Source organism: Symphalangus syndactylus, chromosome 12 (assembly GCF_028878055.3).
Source record: "Symphalangus syndactylus isolate Jambi chromosome 12, NHGRI_mSymSyn1-v2.1_pri, whole genome shotgun sequence".
NCBI lineage: Eukaryota > Metazoa > Chordata > Mammalia > Primates > Hylobatidae > Symphalangus > Symphalangus syndactylus.
Genome location: NC_072441.2, coordinates 137,734,895 through 137,754,487, shown reverse-complemented (window position 1 = coordinate 137,754,487; position 19,593 = coordinate 137,734,895). Strand labels below are relative to the sequence as shown.

At 44.0% G+C, this 19,593-nt stretch overlaps 1 protein-coding gene across 12 annotated transcripts in view; it reads right to left on the bottom strand.

The window, feature by feature from the left end:
* Positions 1–12,033, bottom strand: part of TRIT1 (tRNA isopentenyltransferase 1) — a 37,015-nt gene extending 24,982 nt beyond the window's left edge. For 9 of the 12 annotated variants that reach the window (XR_010117715.1, XR_010117716.1, XM_055255198.2 and 6 more), the window contains exon 1: positions 11,806–12,012. Coding sequence is in view for 9 of the 12 variants with exons in the window: in XM_055255198.2 (XP_055111173.1) it covers positions 11,806–11,979 (174 nt within the window). In the remaining 3 variants the exon portion in view is untranslated. Of the gene's footprint in view, positions 1–11,805 lie in introns of all 12 variants that reach the window. The other 3 variants (XR_010117714.1, XM_055255197.2, XM_063627838.1) reach the window with 3 other exon arrangements.
* Positions 12,034–19,593: the final 7,560 nt, after the last annotated feature.

Here is a 19,593-nt window from a genome sequence, read left to right as displayed (position 1 = left end):
GTAAGTTGTTGCCAGAGACTGGGGGAGATGGATGGTTGACTACAACGGGGCCACTGTGAGGGATTTTTTAGGGTGACAGAACTGTTCAGTATGGTACTGTGGGGTATATATCTGACTCTATGCATCTGTCAAAACCCATAGAACTAAACATCATAAAGAGTACACTTTACTATATGTATGCAAAAAATTTAAAAAAATGTTTTTTTGAGACAGAGTCTCGCTTTGTTGTCCAGGCTAGAGTGCAGTGGCACCATCATGACTCACTGCAGCCTTGACCTCCCTGGCTCAAGCCATGCTCCTGCTTGAGCCAGGAGAAATTGGGACTACAGGTATGTGCTACCAGGCCTGACTAATTTTTTTTTTTTTTTTTTTTTGTAGAGATGGGCTCTCACTATGTTACCCAAGCTGATCTCAAACTTCTAGCCTCAAGCAATCTTCCCTCCTTGGCATTCCAAAGTGCTTGGATTAGAGGTGTGAACCACTGCAGCTGGCCACTGTATGCAAATTTTTTAAAATAACCAGAATATCTGGGAACCCAGGATAGACTACAGACTGTAACAAACGAAATCTAACTGCATTACAAACGTCTGATATAACCTCAGGGAGGAAGACAAAAGGAGCTGATCTAAGTAACTTCATAAAACAATGTTACTACTTGATACTGTAAGGACAAAAACAAACAAACTGTAGGCAAACATTGTACTCTAGTTGGTAAATTTCTCACAGGAGTAATCACTGAAACTACAGGTTACACAAATAAGTAAATATACTATAGGGAATGAGTGCTAAATTTCTTACTCTGAGAAAGAAGTCACAAATAAGCAAGCGAGGAAGACTAGAATGAATCTTGTGGTGCTGGATTAGTCAGAGATACCAGTACAAACCCATACTTATTTTAATATACATACAGATAGAGAAATATAGATGTGTGTATATATAGATTAATATACATACATACATTTCCTAGCTCTTTCCACTGAAAGGGACTAGAAGCATCTTGTAGTACCAGACAGAAGTACTAAACACACACACACACACACACACACACACACACACACACACACACACACAGAGAGAGAGAGAGAGAGAGAGAGAAAAAGAGAGAGGAAGGAAGGAAGGAAGGAAGGAAGGAAGGAAGGAAGGAAGGAAGGGAGGGAGGGAAGAAGGGAGGGAGGGGAAGGAAAAGGAAGAAAGGAAGAAAACAAAAAGAAAGAAAGAAAAGAAAGACTCTGATGAATGCTAAAATCAGAGGGTGAAACTTTAAGGAGAAATAGGACATCTGCATAGCCTGAGAGTAGCTCCCCTAAAATATTTATTAATTACTGTGGTGCTTTTAACATATGTCTACAAATTATTTGATAAGCTTTCATCCTGGAAATGAAGCTTAATTCTCCTTCTATTCAGTGTGGGCCAGACTTGGCAAATGATTTCCAACAAATATGACTAGGTACTGTCATTTAACGGAAATGGAAAAGAAAAATAACATGAAAAGGGAAAAATCGTGACTTTTTCAGTGGAGAAACGTGTATAACAATCTCAACCAAATGATCAGTTACCAACACCAGTAATAAGCCATGCTAATACTATGTTGATATCATACTTTGATGTGATCCAATGAGAAGGGTACTTCACTTCTGTGGTATACTTTCCCAAAATCCATAATGCCAAGTCTAATCATGAGAAACCAAAACCCAAATGGAGAGACATCTACAAAAGAGCTGATCACTACCCTTCAAAAGTATCAAGGTCGTAAAAGACAAGGGAAGACTGAAAACTGTCAAAGATTGGAGGACACTAAGGATACATGATGACTAACTGCAGTATGGTATCCTAAATTGAATCCTGAAATGGAAAAGGGACATAAGTGAAAAAACTGGTGAAACCCAAGACTACAATTTAGTTAATAGTATTGTACCTATATCAATTTCTTAGTTTTAATAAATGCACCATGATGATGTAAGATATTAATATTAGGACAAGGTAGATGAAGGGTATACAGGAACTCTTGGTACTATCTTTGAAACTCTTGTGTAAATCTACAACTATTTCAGGCCAGGTGCAGTGGCTCACACCTGTAATCCCAGCACTTTGGGAGGCCGAGACGGACGGATCACCTGAGGTCGGGAGTTCGAGACCAGCCTGACCAACATGGAGAAACCCGATGTCTACTAAAAATACAAAATTAGCTGGACATGGTGGCATATGCCTGTAGTCCCAGCTACTCGGGAGGCAGGGGCAGGAGAATTGCTTGAACCCAAGAGGTGGAGGTTGCAGTGAGCCGAGATCACACCACTGCACTCCAGCCTGGGCAACAAGAGCAAAACTCTGTCTCAAAAAAATTAAAATTAAAATTAAAATCTACAACTATTTCAAAATCAAAATTAAACCTGTAATCTCAGCTACTTGGAAGGTGAAGTGGGACGACTGCTTGAGCCCAGGAGTTTGAAACCAGCCTGGGTAACACAGTGAGATCCTGTCTCAATCAATCAATAAATAAAAAATTATAAAAACAATAATATAGGACAGTTTCTTAACTTTAGTACAATTAATATTTGGGGCCAAATAATTCTGTTATGGGAAGTTGTCGTGTGCCTACTAGAATGTTAGCAATGTCTCTGGCTTCTACCCATTAGATGCCAGGAACCCACCTCCCCAGTTATTAGAACCAAAATTGTCTCCAGGGATTGCCAAATGTCCCCTAGGAGGCCAAACCACCCCAAGTTGAGACTACTAATATAGCTATATACATTAACATATAAAGATATCCATAACATAGTGTTAAAAGAAAATAGAATAGCATCTAACCTCTGAGTCAATTTATGTAATAACATATACACACATGACACATGTGCTTAAATATATATACAAATGTCTGGAAGGATGTGAACCAAAATCGTTACTCCAGGATGCTAAGACTATGGTTATATTGTCTTTGTACTTTTCAGTATTATTGGATTTTTTTAATAAGCATGTCTCATTTTTCTTTTTTTTTGAGATGGAGTTTCGCTCTTGTTGCCCAGGCTGGAGTGCAATAGTGCGATCTCGGCCCACTGCAACCTTGGCCTCCCGGGTTCAAGTGATTCTCCTGCCTTAGTCTCCTGAGTAGCTGGGATTACAGGCATGCACCACCATGCTTGACTAATTCTTTTGTATTTTTAGTGGAGATAGGGTTTCTCCACGTTAGTCAGGCTGGTCTCGAGCTCCTGACCTCAGGTGATCTGCCTGCCTCAGCCTCCCAAAGTGCTGGAATTACAGGCGTGAGCCACCATGCCCGGGCCCCGCATGTCTCATTTTTCTGAACACAAAAATGCTTTGTTCTCATTTTTTTCATAGTCCTTCCAATTCAATAACCAAAATCCTGTTGGTTCTGTTTCCAAAATATCAAAATGGTTACCTATTCTCTCCAGCCAAAGCCCAACTCCAGCCTCTCACCCAGGCTAATGTAACAGAATCCTAAACTGTTTTTCCTTCTCTAACCCACTCTCCACCCAGTTACTTTGTAAAATAGATTTACAGGCCAGGTGCAGTGGCTCATGCCTGTAATTCCAGCCTTTTGGGAACCCGAGGTGGGCAGATCATGAGGTCAGGAGTTCGAGACCAGCCTGACCAACACGGGGAAACCCCGTCTCTACTACAAATACAAAAATTAGCCAGGCGTGGTGGCATGCGTCTGTAATCCCAGCTACTCAGGAGGCTAAGGCAGGAGACTTGCTTGAACCCGGGAGGTGGAGGTTGCAGTGAGCCGAGATTGCGCCACTGCACTCCAGCCTGGGCGACAGAGCGAGACACTGTCTCAAAAAAAAAAAAAAAAAAATAGATTTGCTACCACTTCCCTCTTTAAAACCTCAAACCTCATGGCATGACTTTTCAGGGCCTCAAAAATTTGTTCCCAGGGTCTATATTTTTAGTTTTACCTCCTACCACTGTCCCTCAAGTACCCTCTATGCCAGATAGTTGCTGGTCATTCCTTGAAAACATACCATGCATTTTCTTAACTTTGCCCCTACTGTTCTTTTGTCAGTAATATTATTCTTCCCACTTCTCTGCTTGATAAAATGTACACAGTGGTACAGAGGAAAAGAATGGGATGGAGGATGAATGAATAAATAAATAAGAGTTAGAGGGAAAAGTATAAAACAGCATGGAGATGAGGATTTAATAAAGTAATTTTTGGTAGGGATGAGACAATAACAGCACCCACGTCAAAAGGCTATGGTGAGGATATTAGATAATATTTGTCAAACTTTTAGAACAGTGCCTGACATATATATTATTCTTGCTATTATCTTCGGTAGTATAATTATTATGATCATTCCTGTAGTGAGGGCTTGAACTCTGACTGCCACAATGAGGGAGGTACAAGCAGAGCCCCAAAGGGATCAAGAGGTAAGCAGGGTCCTGGTCTGATTCAAGTCTCTAAGGAATCCAAAACTACACAGAAAAACAAAACCAATTCCATTAAATCACAATGGAGCACATATGTGAATTCCTATATACCCCAAGTAACTTTTACTCCTCAAATATATATTTCTTTTTGAAGTGGGGCTGCTTCAACACCCTGCCTCAGGCACTGAAACATCAGGATAGCACTCATCCTCACAAATCTGAATCTGCAAGCCTCATCTGTACTCTCCTATGGTTTCCTATTTGGCTAGTAGTCACTTCTCCTTCCTTATATAACACAGATTTGACTCCAAAGTTCTACCTGTAGGTGCAAAAACGTGACCACATATGTACAACATACACAGCTTAATACTGTAGCCAAAGGAAAACTAAATTCACTTACAATGGAGGTGAACCAAGGGACCTAGAAACTCATTATTTATATGTATATATACATGAATGATGAGTCGAAAATTTTGAGATTTCCTTTTTAGCCTCTTGTAAGTCTCAGTCCTTCTAAAAGACTGCCTTTGGCTGCGTGCAGTGGCTCACGCTTGTAATCACAGCACTTTGAGAGGCCGAGGTTGGCGGATCACCTGAGGTCAGGAGATGGAGACCATCCTGGCTAACACGGTGAAACCCCGTCTCTACTAAAAATATAAAAAATTAGCCAGGTGTGGTGGCGGGTGCCTGTAGTCCCAGCTACTCAGGAGGCTGGGGCAGGAGAGTGGCTAGAACTTGGGAGGCTTAGGTTGCAGCGAGCCGAGATGGAGTCACTGCACTCCAGCCTGGTTGACAGAGCAAGACTCCATCTCAAAAAAAAAAAAAAGGACTGCCTTTGTCAGTTGTGGCAAACGGCTTCCAGATAGACCCCATTTCTCCTGGTTAATGGGTCTTCAAAAAAAAAAAACAGGTTTTCACATTTTATTAAGCCACTGTGATCTACCATCCCATCTTTCCTTTCATATCCCTCCCCGAAGCATCCCATATCTCCCTTGATCAGACAGTCTTTTGGTACAAACACTGCTCCTATAGTATGTCCCAAAGCAGACAAAAAGAATACAGAGGCCAGGTGGGGTAGCTCATGCCTGTAATCCTAGCACTTTGGGAGGCCAATGCAGGAGGATCACTTGGGGCCAAGAGTTCAAGACCAGCCTGGGCAACATAGCGTTTCTGTTAAAAAAAAAAAAAAAAAAAAAAAAAGAACAAAGAGCTCCACGTCTATTAGATGACAAGATGACACATATTCTGCTTGCTTACTAGTCAGACTGCCAAAAATCATTTGTTTCTCCTCTTATAGGTTTAAACAAACACAAAAGGAACTGTGCTCCTATGTACGGCTACTGCTTCACCACAGGACTTGAAAAAGGAGGCATTAGAGACACTTCCTCTCTATAAACCCAAACAGAACCCTTTGTTTCTTTTCTCTTAGCATATAGTTGGTAGTTTGTATTTCCAGGCCATCATTGTACATGTTTGGCAAGGGCCTTCAATTTTCTCAGTACAATGTTTCATCCAGTCACTGAAGGCCCGGCATTGTACCTTGAATTTACAAGCCAAGAAAAAGACTCAGACTGAAAAGAAGACCTTCGGTATCATCTTCCTGAAATATATCAGACTCTACAAATGAGTTAGAAGACCCAGATCCAATTCCCAGTGTCTTGCAGTGTGATCTCTAGACAGCTCTTTAATCTTTCTGTAGCTCCAGTTTTTCCATCCTGGAAAACAGGGATTGTATTACCTGTCCCTCCTTGAATTCAGACTCTTACTACTGAAAGAGAATATTTTTATTTCTATAATTTGTGAAACAACCAGCATTCAGAAGACTCAGAAAGCACAAATGTTGTTTCTCACTTCCGTCAGAATGGCCATGTAGAAATCCTCAGCAAAACCCAAGAGAAATCCCAAAGAAGGTAAACCCCTCAGAAAGTAGTTCCGACTTCCCAACACAACTACCTTGCATAAGAATCATGGAAGGGCATGTGTTCTCAGGACCTCTTGGGGCTGTGTCATAGGAAAAAAAAGAAAAAGAAAAAAGAACACTGGGAAGAAAGAGGACAGGCAGGACCTTCAGATGCTAGATGGCTACAGAAGCAAGTCACTGCATATCAGGCTACATGAATAAATTATCACTACAGACACAATACCTTTAACAACCCCATCGTAGTTTTACCTCAAAGCTTAAAGTATTTATTCAATATTTACAAAAACAAATACTTTCTCTGGATAGGAACTGCCCTGTAGGTGCTGTAGGGTTGACCTTGGGTAGGTGTTGCCTTAGATGACCCTACAGTTTAAAGCAGGACAAAGGGGTGACAAAAGCAGTATGAGGTATGAGACAATTTAACATCTAAGATAGCGTTGTACAATAGTTTTTGAGTTACTGGTACACTTCTGAATAGAAAATTTTCAGCAGCACACCAAAAGGAATTATTAAAATGCAAATATTGGTTTTAAAAAACCCAATTTGGAAACTTGAAAAAACTTTCTAGTGATCACACTTTCTATTTGGTCACTGGTGTGTTACAACAAAGAAGTTTATTGTTCTGTCTAGGCTCTCCACAAATCCAAGTTCACCCTTTGTTCCAATAAACACTATCTGTCTTTGATACGAACCTGATATTAGATTCTATTAATATCTCTTAGCTGCAGCAAATTTTATCCCCAGCGTATATCAGGTGGCTTCCAGTCAGCTCAACACTCCATTTGACAGATATCACCATGAATTAACACTGTGATTTACAATATGAATCCTAAAATACATCTTCTTCCTGATCAAAATGTTGCACACTCCTAAGAAGGATGATTGGCATACAAGTTAAAAACTCCCGGCCGGGCGCGGTGGCTCATGCCTGTAATCTCAGCATTTTGGGAGGCCGAGGCTGGCGGATCACGAGGTCAAGAGATCGAGACCATCCTGGCTAACACAGTGAAACCCCGTCTCTATTAAAAATACAAAAAATTAGCCAGGCATGGTGGCACACGCTTATAGTCCCAGGTACTCAGGAGGCTGAGGCAGGAGAATCGCTTGAACATGGGAGGCAGAGGTTGCAGTGAGCCGAGATCATGAGCCTGGGTGACAGAGCGAGACTCCATCTTAAAACAAACAAACAGGCCGGGCGTGGTGGCTCACGCCTGTAATCCCAGCACTTTGGGAGGCCGAGGCGGGCGGATCACAAGGTCAGGAGATGGAGACCATCCTGGCTAACACAGTGAAACCCCGTCTCTACTAAAAAAAAATACAGAAAATTACCCGGGCGAGGTGGCGGGCACCTGTAGTCCCAGCTAGGCGGGAGGCTGAGGCAGGAGAATGGCGTGAACCCGGGAGGTGGAGCTTGCAGTGAGCCGAGATTGCGCCACTGCACTCCAGCCTGGGAGACACAGCGAGACTCCGTCTCAAAAACAAAAACAAAAACAAAAACAAAAAAACAAACAAACAAACAAACAAAAAACTCCCTACTGATGGAACCCCACAGCCCCTGGTCATCTTAAAGGAAATGGCTTTGTGTAGCAGATATGCCACTGAGCATGGAAAGCAGAAACTTTCATGTTCAGACTCCAGGTCTGCTACTTATTCTAAGACCTTAGGCCTGTTTTCTTAACTGTGAAGTGATAATATCCATTTTATGAGGCTACTGTGAGGATTTTAAAAATATATATATATCACCAGCACAGTGTTCCATGCCTATAGTCCCAGCTACTTGAGACAGGAGGACTGCTTGAACTCAGGAGTTCAAAGTTATAGCAGTGCCAGGCGCAGTGTCTCACCCCTGTAATCCCAGCACTTTGGGAGGCCAAGGCAGGCGGATCACCTGAGGTCAGAAGTTCCAGACCAGCCTGGCCAACATGGTGAATCCCCATCTCTACTAAAAATACAAAATTAGCCGGGCGCAGTGGTACATGTCTGTAGTCCCAGCTACTAGGGAGGCTGAGGCAGGAAAATCACTTAACCTGGGAAGTGGAGGTTGCAGTGAGCCAGGATGGTGTCATTGCACTCCAGCCTGGGCCACAATAGTGAAACTCCATCTCAAAAAAAAAAAAGGCTGGGCGTGGTGACTCACGCCTGTAATCCCGGCACTTTGGGAGGTCGAGGTGGGGGGATCACTAGGTCAAGAGGTTGAGACCATCGTGGCCAACATGGTGAAACCCCATCTCTACTAAAAATACAAAAATTAGCTGGGCCTGGTGGCGCGTGCCTGTAGTCCCAGCTGCTCGGGAGGCTGAGGCAGGACAATCACTGGAATCCTGGAGGCGGAGGTTGCAGTGAGCTAAGACAGTGCCACTGTACTCCAGTGTCAGAGCAATACTCCATCTCAAAAAAAAAAAAACAACAACAACAAAAACAAAGTTATAGCAGTGAGCTATGATCACACCACCGCATTCCAGCCGGGGCAATAGAGCAAGACCTCAAATCAAAAAAAAGAAGAAAAAGAAGAAACTGTAAACATTTGGTAAACAGTGCTTTGCACATTTGAGTTGTTGATATTTATTATTGCTTTGCCTGTGGAGTTACTTGAAATTGAAAATGTTATTTCAAGTAGGTGGTGATTCAACATCAACAATATCATTTTGTTTACATGTTTACCAAATACTTCTGAGTCAACCTCAAGTCACTGAAAGCAGCATTTCCTTTCACTGGTTAAAAACACAAGTTGGGCCAGGCGCGGTGGCTCATGCCTGTAATCCCAGCACTTTGGCAGGCCAAGGCGGGCGGATCACGAGGTCAAGAGTTTGAGACCAGCCTGGCCATCATGGTGAAACCCTATCTCTACTAAGAATACAAAAATTAGCCGAGCATGGTGGCGGGCGTCTGTAATTCCAGCTACTCGGGAGGCTGAGGCAGAATTGCTTGAACCTGGGAGGCGGAGGGTGCAGTGAGCAGAGATTGCGCCACTGCACTCCAGCCTGGGCGACAGAGCAAGACTCCGTTTCGAAAAAAAAAAGAAAAGAAAAAAGATAGAAACATTTCTATGGTACACAGCTATGAGTAACGAGACATAATAGCTACTATAGAGCTATATCCAACCCTCACTGCCAGAACCAGGTAACCTACTTAAAAATAGATGTAAGGCCGGGTGCAGTGCCTCACGCCTGTAATCCTAGCACTTTGGGAGGCTGGAGTGGGTGGATCACCTGAGGTCAGGAGTTCGAGACCAGTCTGGCCAACATGGCGAAACTCCGTCTCTACTAAAAATACAAAACTTAGCTGGGTGTGGGACAGGTGCCTGTAATCCCAGCTACTTGGGAGGCTGAGGCAGGAGAATCCTTGAACCCAGGAGGCAGAGGTTGCAGTGAGCCAAGATCGCGCCACTGCACTCCAGCCTGGGCGACAAGAGCAAAACTCTGTCTCCAAAAAAAAAGAAATGATAGAACATAAATATTGGCATGGACCTTAGATGTCATCAGTGTAATTCCATCTTACTGAAACTCTTATTACTTAAGTCTCTGAGGTATCAGACCAAAGGTCTACTATTATACCATTCTTGGATATTTTTTATCCAAGTACCATACGTACTGCTCACAAATGAATGTTCCTTACACACTGCCTTCATCATGTTACTCATCTCACATTCCATATCTACAACTGAACAGTCTCCTTTTACTATCCTACCTACACACTATGGCCATTTCACCTTCTAAATCTTCATCTTCATTCATGTTCCTTTTTTTTTTTAAGACTAGTCATGTACAGTAGTGAGAAAGGGCCAAAGAGTAGAAAAAGGAGTTCCATCTGTAACTGACTGTGAACAATCAACTGAGACAACTCAATACCTTTGGACCAGCTTCATGTTCTTCCCTTTAATAAGCTTTTTCTTCTTTCTTACCTATCCAAACTTGACCTATTTTTCAAGCCCTTTTTCAGAGGGCTTTCCGTACTAAGCCAGCCTTCGATAATTTCTCCTGTCTCAGAAATTCTATAATACTTGTCATAAAATCTACATTTGTAGTCTCTCTCCTCCCAACATCTTGCAAATCCATTAATATCTCTGTCCAAACATTTATTAGCTCCGCCTTGTTTTATGTTCAGCTGGACTAAAACTCAAGGGCAGAAATTATGATTTTGTCTCTCCATTAGGGCCTTGCAGAAGATAGCAGCTACTGTATTTTTAGCTCTTATTATGTGCCATATATTGTATTAAATACTGCACATACTTTATCTCATTTACTCATCACAATAATGTTGTGTTATTGATATTATTCTTCCTACTTTACAGAAGAAGAAACAAAGGCATGAAGAGGTTAGGCTATAGCTGCATATCTTGGAAAAGACAGCTGGGATTTGAGGTAAATTGTCTTCTGAAGCTGGCACAAAGTAGACTGCAAACAAATTATTTGTTGAATTATCTGATCGTTTCATGTGTGCTGATGGTCTTGTCATGCCAAATAAACTAATGAAAGCAGAAACTATGCCCACTGGCTTCTGGGTGAGTTGGGGAAAGGAACTGCCCTTCTTTGCTGAGTACTCATCAGGTGCTATGTTCACTGCCAGGCATTTCATGTTCAACATCTCATTTACTCTGTGAAGGCTCATAACTGTAAATTCTCTTCAACAAATAGCTGCTGTAGTTCCTCCATCAGAGATTTACCCAAAATGTCACCCACTACCCACTCTTAATGGAGCAAAATGCTCCCAGATGTGATGTACACCCCTTCTGGGCCTCCCAGTTCGAAGAAGAGGACAAAGCCCCTTCAACTTTAAATCAGCCATTATGACTTAAAACCTCTGCTTAAAAAAGCATTTGCCACGAGTCTGGCCTTATTCCGGACAGGGCACTCTGTTCTTCGTTCTAACGCTCATGATCCCATTTATTAAGCACTATAACCTTGTGCGGTAGGTGACATTTTCCTCCCTTCACAGACACAAAAAATAACGTCCAAATAAACGACATTGTTGATCCGAAGTCACATGGCCAATGGCAGATTCAGGACTAGAATCCAGGTCTCCTGACTGTCAACCCTATTCCACTCCCCCAGCAGACACCGCAGGTGGTATCCAATTTATCCTGATCTCGCTGGGTTAGGGTTAGAGTTACAACAAAAGCTCTGGAATAATTTTTATTCAAAAGATATTTGCTGGATACCTATCTGTCGACCTTGTAGGTTCAAATACCATGTCTTCCACTTATTCGCTATGTGACATGGAAAAAGCCGTTTCCCCTCCCTAAGCCCCAATTCCCTTCTCCATAAAAGGAGATAATAGTATCTACCAAGGAGTAACGTCGTGAGAAGTTGATGAGACGATGATAAGGGAAACATCTGGCACTGTGTCTGGCATGCGGCGGGTGTTAGTAAGTATGGGCTCCCTTTACCTACCCCCTCCGCCCCTACAAGCCTCGGGGTTCACCCTTTAAGACCTTTGCCACAGGGTGTCCACGCGGCCTCCCGGGTTCCCAGGCGCCCGGGCCAGCCGCACTGCCATACCTGCATGGAGTCAGCGCTGACGATCTCACCGCCGAGCCGCTGGCCTAGCTGCAACGCCAGCGTGGATTTGCCGGTGCCCGTGGCCCCAAGAACCACTACAAGAGGTAGGGTCCGTTGCAGGCCCCTGAGCCCACTGCCCACAGGAACTGCTCGTGCAGCCGCCGCGGACGCCATCTTATGGCAGTCTGCGCTTGCGCCGGAGCAGCTGTCCCCATGGCAACCGTCTATGCTCCTGCGCAGATCTCGGGCTTTGTAGTGAGGTTGCTTAAGGAGGAGGGAGCGGCAGGACCCAGGCGACATGACTGCAGTCAACTAACTGGTGTCAGACTACCCGCCGTCTTTTTCTTTTCTTCTTCTTATTTGGAGACGGGGTCTCCCTCTGTCGCCCGGCCTGGAGTGCAGTGGCGCGATCTCGGCTGACTGCAACCTCCGCCTTCTGGGTTCAAGAGATTCTCCTGCGTCAGTCTCCCGAGTAGCTGGGACTACAGGCGCCCGCAACCATGCCAGGCTAATGTTTTGTATTTTAGTAGAGACGAGGTTTCACCATGTTGCCCAGGGTGGTCTCGAACTCCTGAGCTCAGGCAGTCCACCCGCCTCGGCCTCCCAAAGTGCTGGGATTACAGGCGTGCCCTACTGCGCCGGGCCACCTGTCGTCTTAAATGGTAGATGGCAACCCTATCTAAATAGATCCGTCCCTATTATTCTTTCACAGCACTCAAGTTATTTTTCTTCACAGTACTTATTACAATATAAAATTATAAATAGGTCTCTTGTTTTTTTGTCTGACTTATTGGGACAAATTCTGCCTAGATCATTGCTGTATCTCCAGTGTCTAGCACAGTACCTGGTACCCAAGAGACACCCAATACTTGTTAAACGAAGAGGAGAATGACTTGCCGGTCTAGCGCCCAGGGCAGTAAGCTCAGAGGTGTGGCATTCTCCAGAATGAGGTCTGCCCAGTTCTCAGGCCAGGGCAGCTGCTCTAATATTTTCATCCGGTAGTACAACCTCATACTCAATCACAAAGCAAACCTTTGGCCCGGCACAGTGGCTCACGCTTGTAATCCCAGCATATTGGGAGGCCGAGGCTGGTGGATCACCTGAGGTTAGGTGTTCAAGACCAGCCTGACTAACATGGTAAAACCCCGTCTCTACTAAAAATACAAAAATTAGCCGGGCGTGGTGGCGCATGCCTTTAATCCCAGCTACTTGGGAGGCTGAGGCATGAGAACCCGGGAAGCATAGGTTGCAGTGAGCCGAGGTTACGCCATTGCACTCCAACCTGGGTAACAAGGGGAGAACTCCGTCCCAAACAAAACAAAAAAAAAACAGAAGACAAACCTTTTCGTCTCCTTGGCCAAAGAATGCCACGGGTGGAGTGAGAACAGAGAAAAACAAGCAAGTAAACTACAATCTGCAAAATAGGAAAGGGAAAAGGAAGGCAGGTAGAAAGGATTAAAGTTGGCCGGGAGCTGTGGCTCACGCCTGTAATCCCAGCACTTTGGGAGGCCGAGGCGGGTGGATCACCTGAGGTCAGGAGTTTGAGACCAGCCTGGCCAACATGGTGAAACCCTGTCTCTACTAAAAATACAAAATTAGGTGGGCATGGTGGTGCACACCTGTAATCCCAGCTACTTGGGAGGCTGAGACAGGAGAATCGCTTGAACCGGGAGGTGTAAGTTGCAGTGAGCCAAGATCACACCATTGCACTCTAGCCTGGGCAACAAGAACTAAATTCCTTCTTAAAGAAAGAAAGAAATAGCCAGGCGTGGTGGCTCACACCTGTAATCCCAGCACTTTGGAAGGCCGAGGCATGTGGATCACAAGGTCAGGAGTTCAAGACCAGCCTGGCCAAAATGGTGAAACCCCGTCTGTACTAAAAATAGAAAAATTAGCCAGACATGGTGGCACGTGCCTGTAATCCCAGCTACGCAGGAAGCAGGAGAATTGCTTGCAACCGGAAGGCGGAGGTTGCAGTAAGTCGAGATCAGCCACTGCACTCCAGCCTGGGCAACACAGCAAGACTCAGTCTCAAAAAAGAAAAAAGAAAGCAAAAAAAAAGAAAGGATTAAAGTTGTAGCAACCCTGAGGTTAAAATGGAGGTGGAAAAAATTAGGATCAGAGAGGACCAAAATTCCAGAGACCACACCATTTTAAGAAAGGCCTTTGGAGTCATATAGAGTTGGGTTCAAATCCCAGCTCTGCCATTTATCAGCTCTGTGAGCTTCGTTAACTTCACCTCTTTTTTTTTTTTTTTTTGAGACAGGATCTTGCTCTGTTGCCCAGGCTGCAGTGCAGTGGTACAATCAATCACAGCTCACTGCAGCCTTGACCTCCTGAGCTCAAACAATCCTCCCACCTCAGCACCCCATCACCCCACCCCAGCTGGGACTGCAGACCCATACCAACACGCCCACTATTTTTTTTTTTTTTCTTTTTGAGAGATGAAGTATTGCTATGTTGCCCACGCTGGTGACCAACTCCTGGGCTCAAGTGATCCTCCTGCCTGGGCCTCCTAAACTGCTGGGATTACAGAAGTGAGCCAGCACTTCTGGCCTAAATTTACCTCTTAACCTCAGTGTTCTTATCTTTAAATTCCTCTCAAGATTGCCATGAGGAGAAAATGAAGTAATATCTGAAGAGTGCCTGCTACAATGCCCTGGCACATAACACCCACTATTTGTTGAACACTTTGTATTATTATAATGGTAACACCCCATCTGCCTCTCTAAAGAGGTAAAAGCAGCAGCCTAAGGGCAGAGAAATTTTCAGTAATGTGTAAAGGTGCCTAAATACCTATTCTACTAACCCCTTGTTAGCCAATTTAAGAGTTCTAGGCCGGGCGCGGTGGCTCACGCCTGTAATCCCAGCACTTTGGGAGGCCAAGACAGGTGGATCACAAGGTCAGGAGATCGAGACCATCCTGGCTAACAAGGTGAAACCCCATCTCTACTAAAAAAAAATGCAAAAAACTAGCCAGGCTTGGTGGCATGCACCTATAGTCCCAGCTACTCGGGAGGCTGAGGCAGGAGGATGGCATGAACCCGGGAGGCACAGCTTGCAGTGAGCTGAGATCACGCCACTGCACTCCAGCCTGGGCGACAGAGCGAGACTCTGTCTCAAAAAAAAAAAAAAAGAATTATAATTGCTTTTTCACTGAGATTGGCTCTAACTCTCAGGTCATATCACCAGGATCCCCTGGGCCAAAGGAGTGACCCCTGCAAGTTTCAAGCATTTGACAGGCCTGCTGGAATGACTGCTAATACATTTATCAATCACTTGAATCCCCATTGGCATAATGACCACTCTTGCAAATCCAGCCTAAACCTTGTTGCCACGTACATTGTTTGGAGAATACCAGTTCCCAGTTCTGGGTCCCCTGTCCCTCCTTTTCTCAATCCAGCCTGCTTTGATCAAAAGCCCTGTTCTCTCCAATTTGTAGTACCCGCCTGGGGCTGGGTTTAAAATGGAGATGCATGGCCACATATTGGCAGACACTCTCACATGATGGTTGTTAACTGTAGAACCTTTGCCTAGAGACTTTCAGAGGGTACAGTTACCATGACAACCACCAGAAAGATGGCAGGCCAGAGAAATGATGCAATTAAAGGAAAAGGGAGGCTGATTTCATGATGACAATCTGACCATGACAGAGTATGCTCACTCACAGATGGGATAGCACTGTCCAAGTCAGGAACCAGGTGACTATTACTAGAAAGAGAAAAAAAGATGGGGGTGGAATTTACCACCAAGAGACCAGAAGATGAAGAGACTCGTTACCAAGGCAACTAGGGAGAAAGGAATGGAAAAATGGAGCTTCACCATAGCAGCAGAAAATTGCTTCTAGCCAAGCAACACAGGGCTGTTGCTATAGAAACAAAGAGAACAGGGATCCTATAGACCATGGGGAGAATTATCACCAAAATGCTGAGCAGGAGAGACTCCTAAATCAGAATGGAGCCTGTGGTCCAAAACAAATGCGAAGTGAAAAAAAAAAAAAAGTATCATTTCCATTCATCGTAATTCTATTAGTCCTACCAAAAGAGAATGGGAACATATTTTTTAAAATACTTTAGGCTATTTTATTTGTAGCTTTGTTTGTCTCCCTAGTGATCTTCTGAACTCTAAATTATACTAAAAATAGGTCCTGAAAGATATTCTGTAACTTGAAATCCTAATTGGAGACATTAAATTCAAGGGAAAATTGGGAAATTGAAGTCTATGACCAAGAGATAATAAGTATTTCTTTAAAAAAACTACATAAAACCCTCTAATGGGAAGCTTTGCAGGGTTAAAAAGAGACAAAAGAAGGCAATAGGGAGTCAGGGAAGCTAGTTGTACTCATGCCTAGGTATTGGCTCTGACTCGCCTCCCCTTTCTGTGAGGCCAGAGGGGAAGTAGCTCACTGTGTTCTGGAAGGGAGGCTCAAACCGAAAGAGAGTCTCTCACTTAAAATGTATGTATATGTCTAGAGGTGATGGATGCAGAATCCCATCTCCAAAATGCTCCATGCATTACAGATTATTATGGGCAAAGAAATCCTGGTTTTAAAGGCAAATATGCCAGGATAAGTTCAGTCTGGAAGAGCATATCTAAAATGCAGAAATGAGGTACCAGGGATACTCAGATTACTCGGAGAATAATAATTCCTTGCCTGCCCTACTGAAAGCCCACAGTCAGTCATTTAATTCTCACCCCCACTGTGTGTGTCATACCCCAAGGGCAGATATATAGTTAGGAGTTCTGCACCTACCTCACCTTCTTTAGGAAATTGAAAGCAATACATAGGGTGGGATGGGCACAGAAAGATGGTAGAAAAGGAGAATGTTGGGGGGGGTGCAAAAAGATAGGGAGGAAAATCTCAGTGATGACCCATGAGTGTTTATTCAGTAGTATTTCCTATCCTCTGTATACTTTAATAACTCATTCAAAATCTCTTTTAAAAAAGAAAGACATTTGGCCGGGTGCGGTGGCTCACGCCTGTAACCCCAGCATTTTGGGAGGCCGAGGCGGGCGGATCACCTCAGGTCAAGAGTTCGAGACCAGCCTCAACATGGAGAAACCCCATCTCTACTAAAAATACAAAATTAGCCAGGTGTGATGGCGCATGCCTGTAATCACAGCTACTCGGGAGGCCGAGGCAGGAGAATTGCTTGAACCTGGGAGGCGGAGGTTGCGGTGAGCTGAGATCGTGCCATTGCACTCCAGCCTGGGCAACAAGAGCGAAACTCCGTCTCAAAAAATAAAAGAAAGAAATTTACAGGGAGAAGGCAAAAGATGTAGTCATTACAGTAAAAGGGCCGTTTAAAGCAGATCATCCAAAAGGTTCCAGATGGAATTTTAGAGTATGTGGTGACATTTAGGACAGAAAAAGGAACATGCTATGGGAGGCCTGAAGCATCTGTCTCCAAGGTAAGGAAGAAGAGTTGGGTCAAAGACCAACAGTAGCCTTTTTAAAAATTTATTTATACAAGTTTATAATAGAGATGAAGTTTCGCCATGTTGGCCAGGCTGGTCTTGAACTCCTGGCCTCAACTAATCTGCCCACCTCAGACTCACAAAGAGCTAGGATTACAGGTGTGAGCCACAGCACCCGGCCAACACTAGCTTTTTGGTACAACCTAAGATGCCTTTGCAGCCCAATCTTCACGCTAATTAGCTACCCAAATAAAAAATATTTTCTGTGGGAGATATTTTATGATGAACACGATTCCTATATTAGATTCCTAGGCCTGTCATAAATTACTACAAACTGGGTGGCTTAAAACAAGGGAAATTGGCAGGGCATGGTGGCTCACCCCTGTAATTCTAGCACTTTGGGAGGCCAAGGCAGGAGGCCAGGAATTCAATACCAGCCTGGCCAACATGGTGAAACTCCATCTCTACGAAAAATACAAAAATTAGCTGGGCGTGGTGGAGCACTCCTATAGCCCCATCTACTCAGTCAGGGGCAGGGATGAGGCACGAGAATCGCTTGAACGGGAGAGGCAGAGGTTGCAGTGAGCAGAGATTGCACTACTGTACTCCAGCCTGGGCAACAGGCTGGTTTTTTTTTTTTTTTTTTTTTTTAAATCTCAAAAACAAACAAACAAGAAACAAAGGGAAATTTATTTTCTCGTGGTTCTGGAGGCTAGAAGTCTGAAATCAAGGTGTCCACAGGGCCATGCCCCCGTGCTTCCCTTTAGGGAAGAATCCCTTCCTTCCTCCTCTAGCTTCTGGTGGTTGCCAGCAATCTTTCGTTGTTCCTTAGGATCACAGGCGCGCACCACCACACCCAGCTAATTTTTGTATTTTTAGTGGAGACGGGGTTTCACCATGGTGGCCAGGCTGGTCTCGAACTCCTGACCTCGTCTGGGCCTCCCAAAGTGCTGGGATTACAGGCATGAGCCACTGCGCCCGGTTTCGTTTTTTTTTTTTTTTTTTTTTAAGAGACAGAGTCTCACTATGTTGCCCAGGCTAGTCTCAAATGCATGGCCCCAAGTGATCCTCCAGCCTCAGCCTCCCAGTGTCAAGATAACAGCTTTTTAGGTCTGGGCACGGTAGCTAACGCCTGTAATTCCAGCACTTTGGGAGGCTGAGGTGGGTGGATCACCTGAGGTCAGGAGTTCAAGACCAGCCTGGCCAACATGGTAAAACCCCATCTCTACTAAAAACACAAAAATTAGCTGGCCATGGTGGTGGGCGTCTGTAATCCCAGCTACTTGGGAGGCTGAGGCAGGAGAATCACTTGAACCTAGGAGGCGGAGGTTGCAATGAGCCGAGATTGTGCCACTGCACTCCAGCCTGGGTGACAGAGCAAGACTCCGTCTCAAAAAATAAATAAATAAATAAATAAATAAATAATAACAGCTTTTTAATTTATTTATTTTTCTTTTGCAGAGACAGGGTCTTACTATGTTGCCCAACCTTATCTTGAACTCCTGGCCTCAGGTGATCCTTCTGCCTCAGCCTCCCAAATTGCTGGGATTATAGGCATGAGCCACTTTACCCTGCCATCTTTATATCCTCATGAGTCTCAGGCCTGTATCTTCCATTCAAATTCCTTTCTAAAGCCTCAGTATCACATTTTCAACTTGCTGGGTACTTCATTTTGGATGACCCCATCACCTTAATTTCATCATGTCCCAAACCACAATCAGTTTCTTCCCCTGACTTCCCTATTTCAAAGAGGATGTTTGCTCTTGAAAGGATCCCCTTAGAAATCTAGTACAATCCTCCTTATTTTGTAAAAATGAAACTACCCAGCCAGCAAATCAGACCAGATTTCTCCCCTGTCCCCAAATTTGACACAACCTTCTTAACTGCTCTTCCCCAAAGCTATTCTCTTAGCCTAGAACATCCTTCTTTTCACTTAGCCAAATACTACCTGTACTTCTAGTTCTGGTTAATGTTACAATTTCCAACAAAAACTTTCATGATGACTCTAAACAAAATGTTCTCTTCCCGTTCTGAGGTTCATAGCACTTCTTTGAGACACATATTGCCTTAGTTTGTGATCATGTTTGTTATCTTTTTATTATTATATTACTTCAGACCAGAATATTTTCTGATTGTGTTTCCATGCTCATAAACTTCCAGAAGGAAGGAACCATAGCTTCACGTTTCATTGCAAACATATTGCTGTCACTATGTAGCTGGCACTGTGGCACTGTTCTAAGAACTTTACATGTAACAACTCCTTTAATCTTCACAACAGTCCTGTGACATAGATATCATTATTATCTCCATTTTACAGAAGAAGGATACTTGTAGGACTCAGAGAGGTTGAGTGATTTGCCCAACAGCACA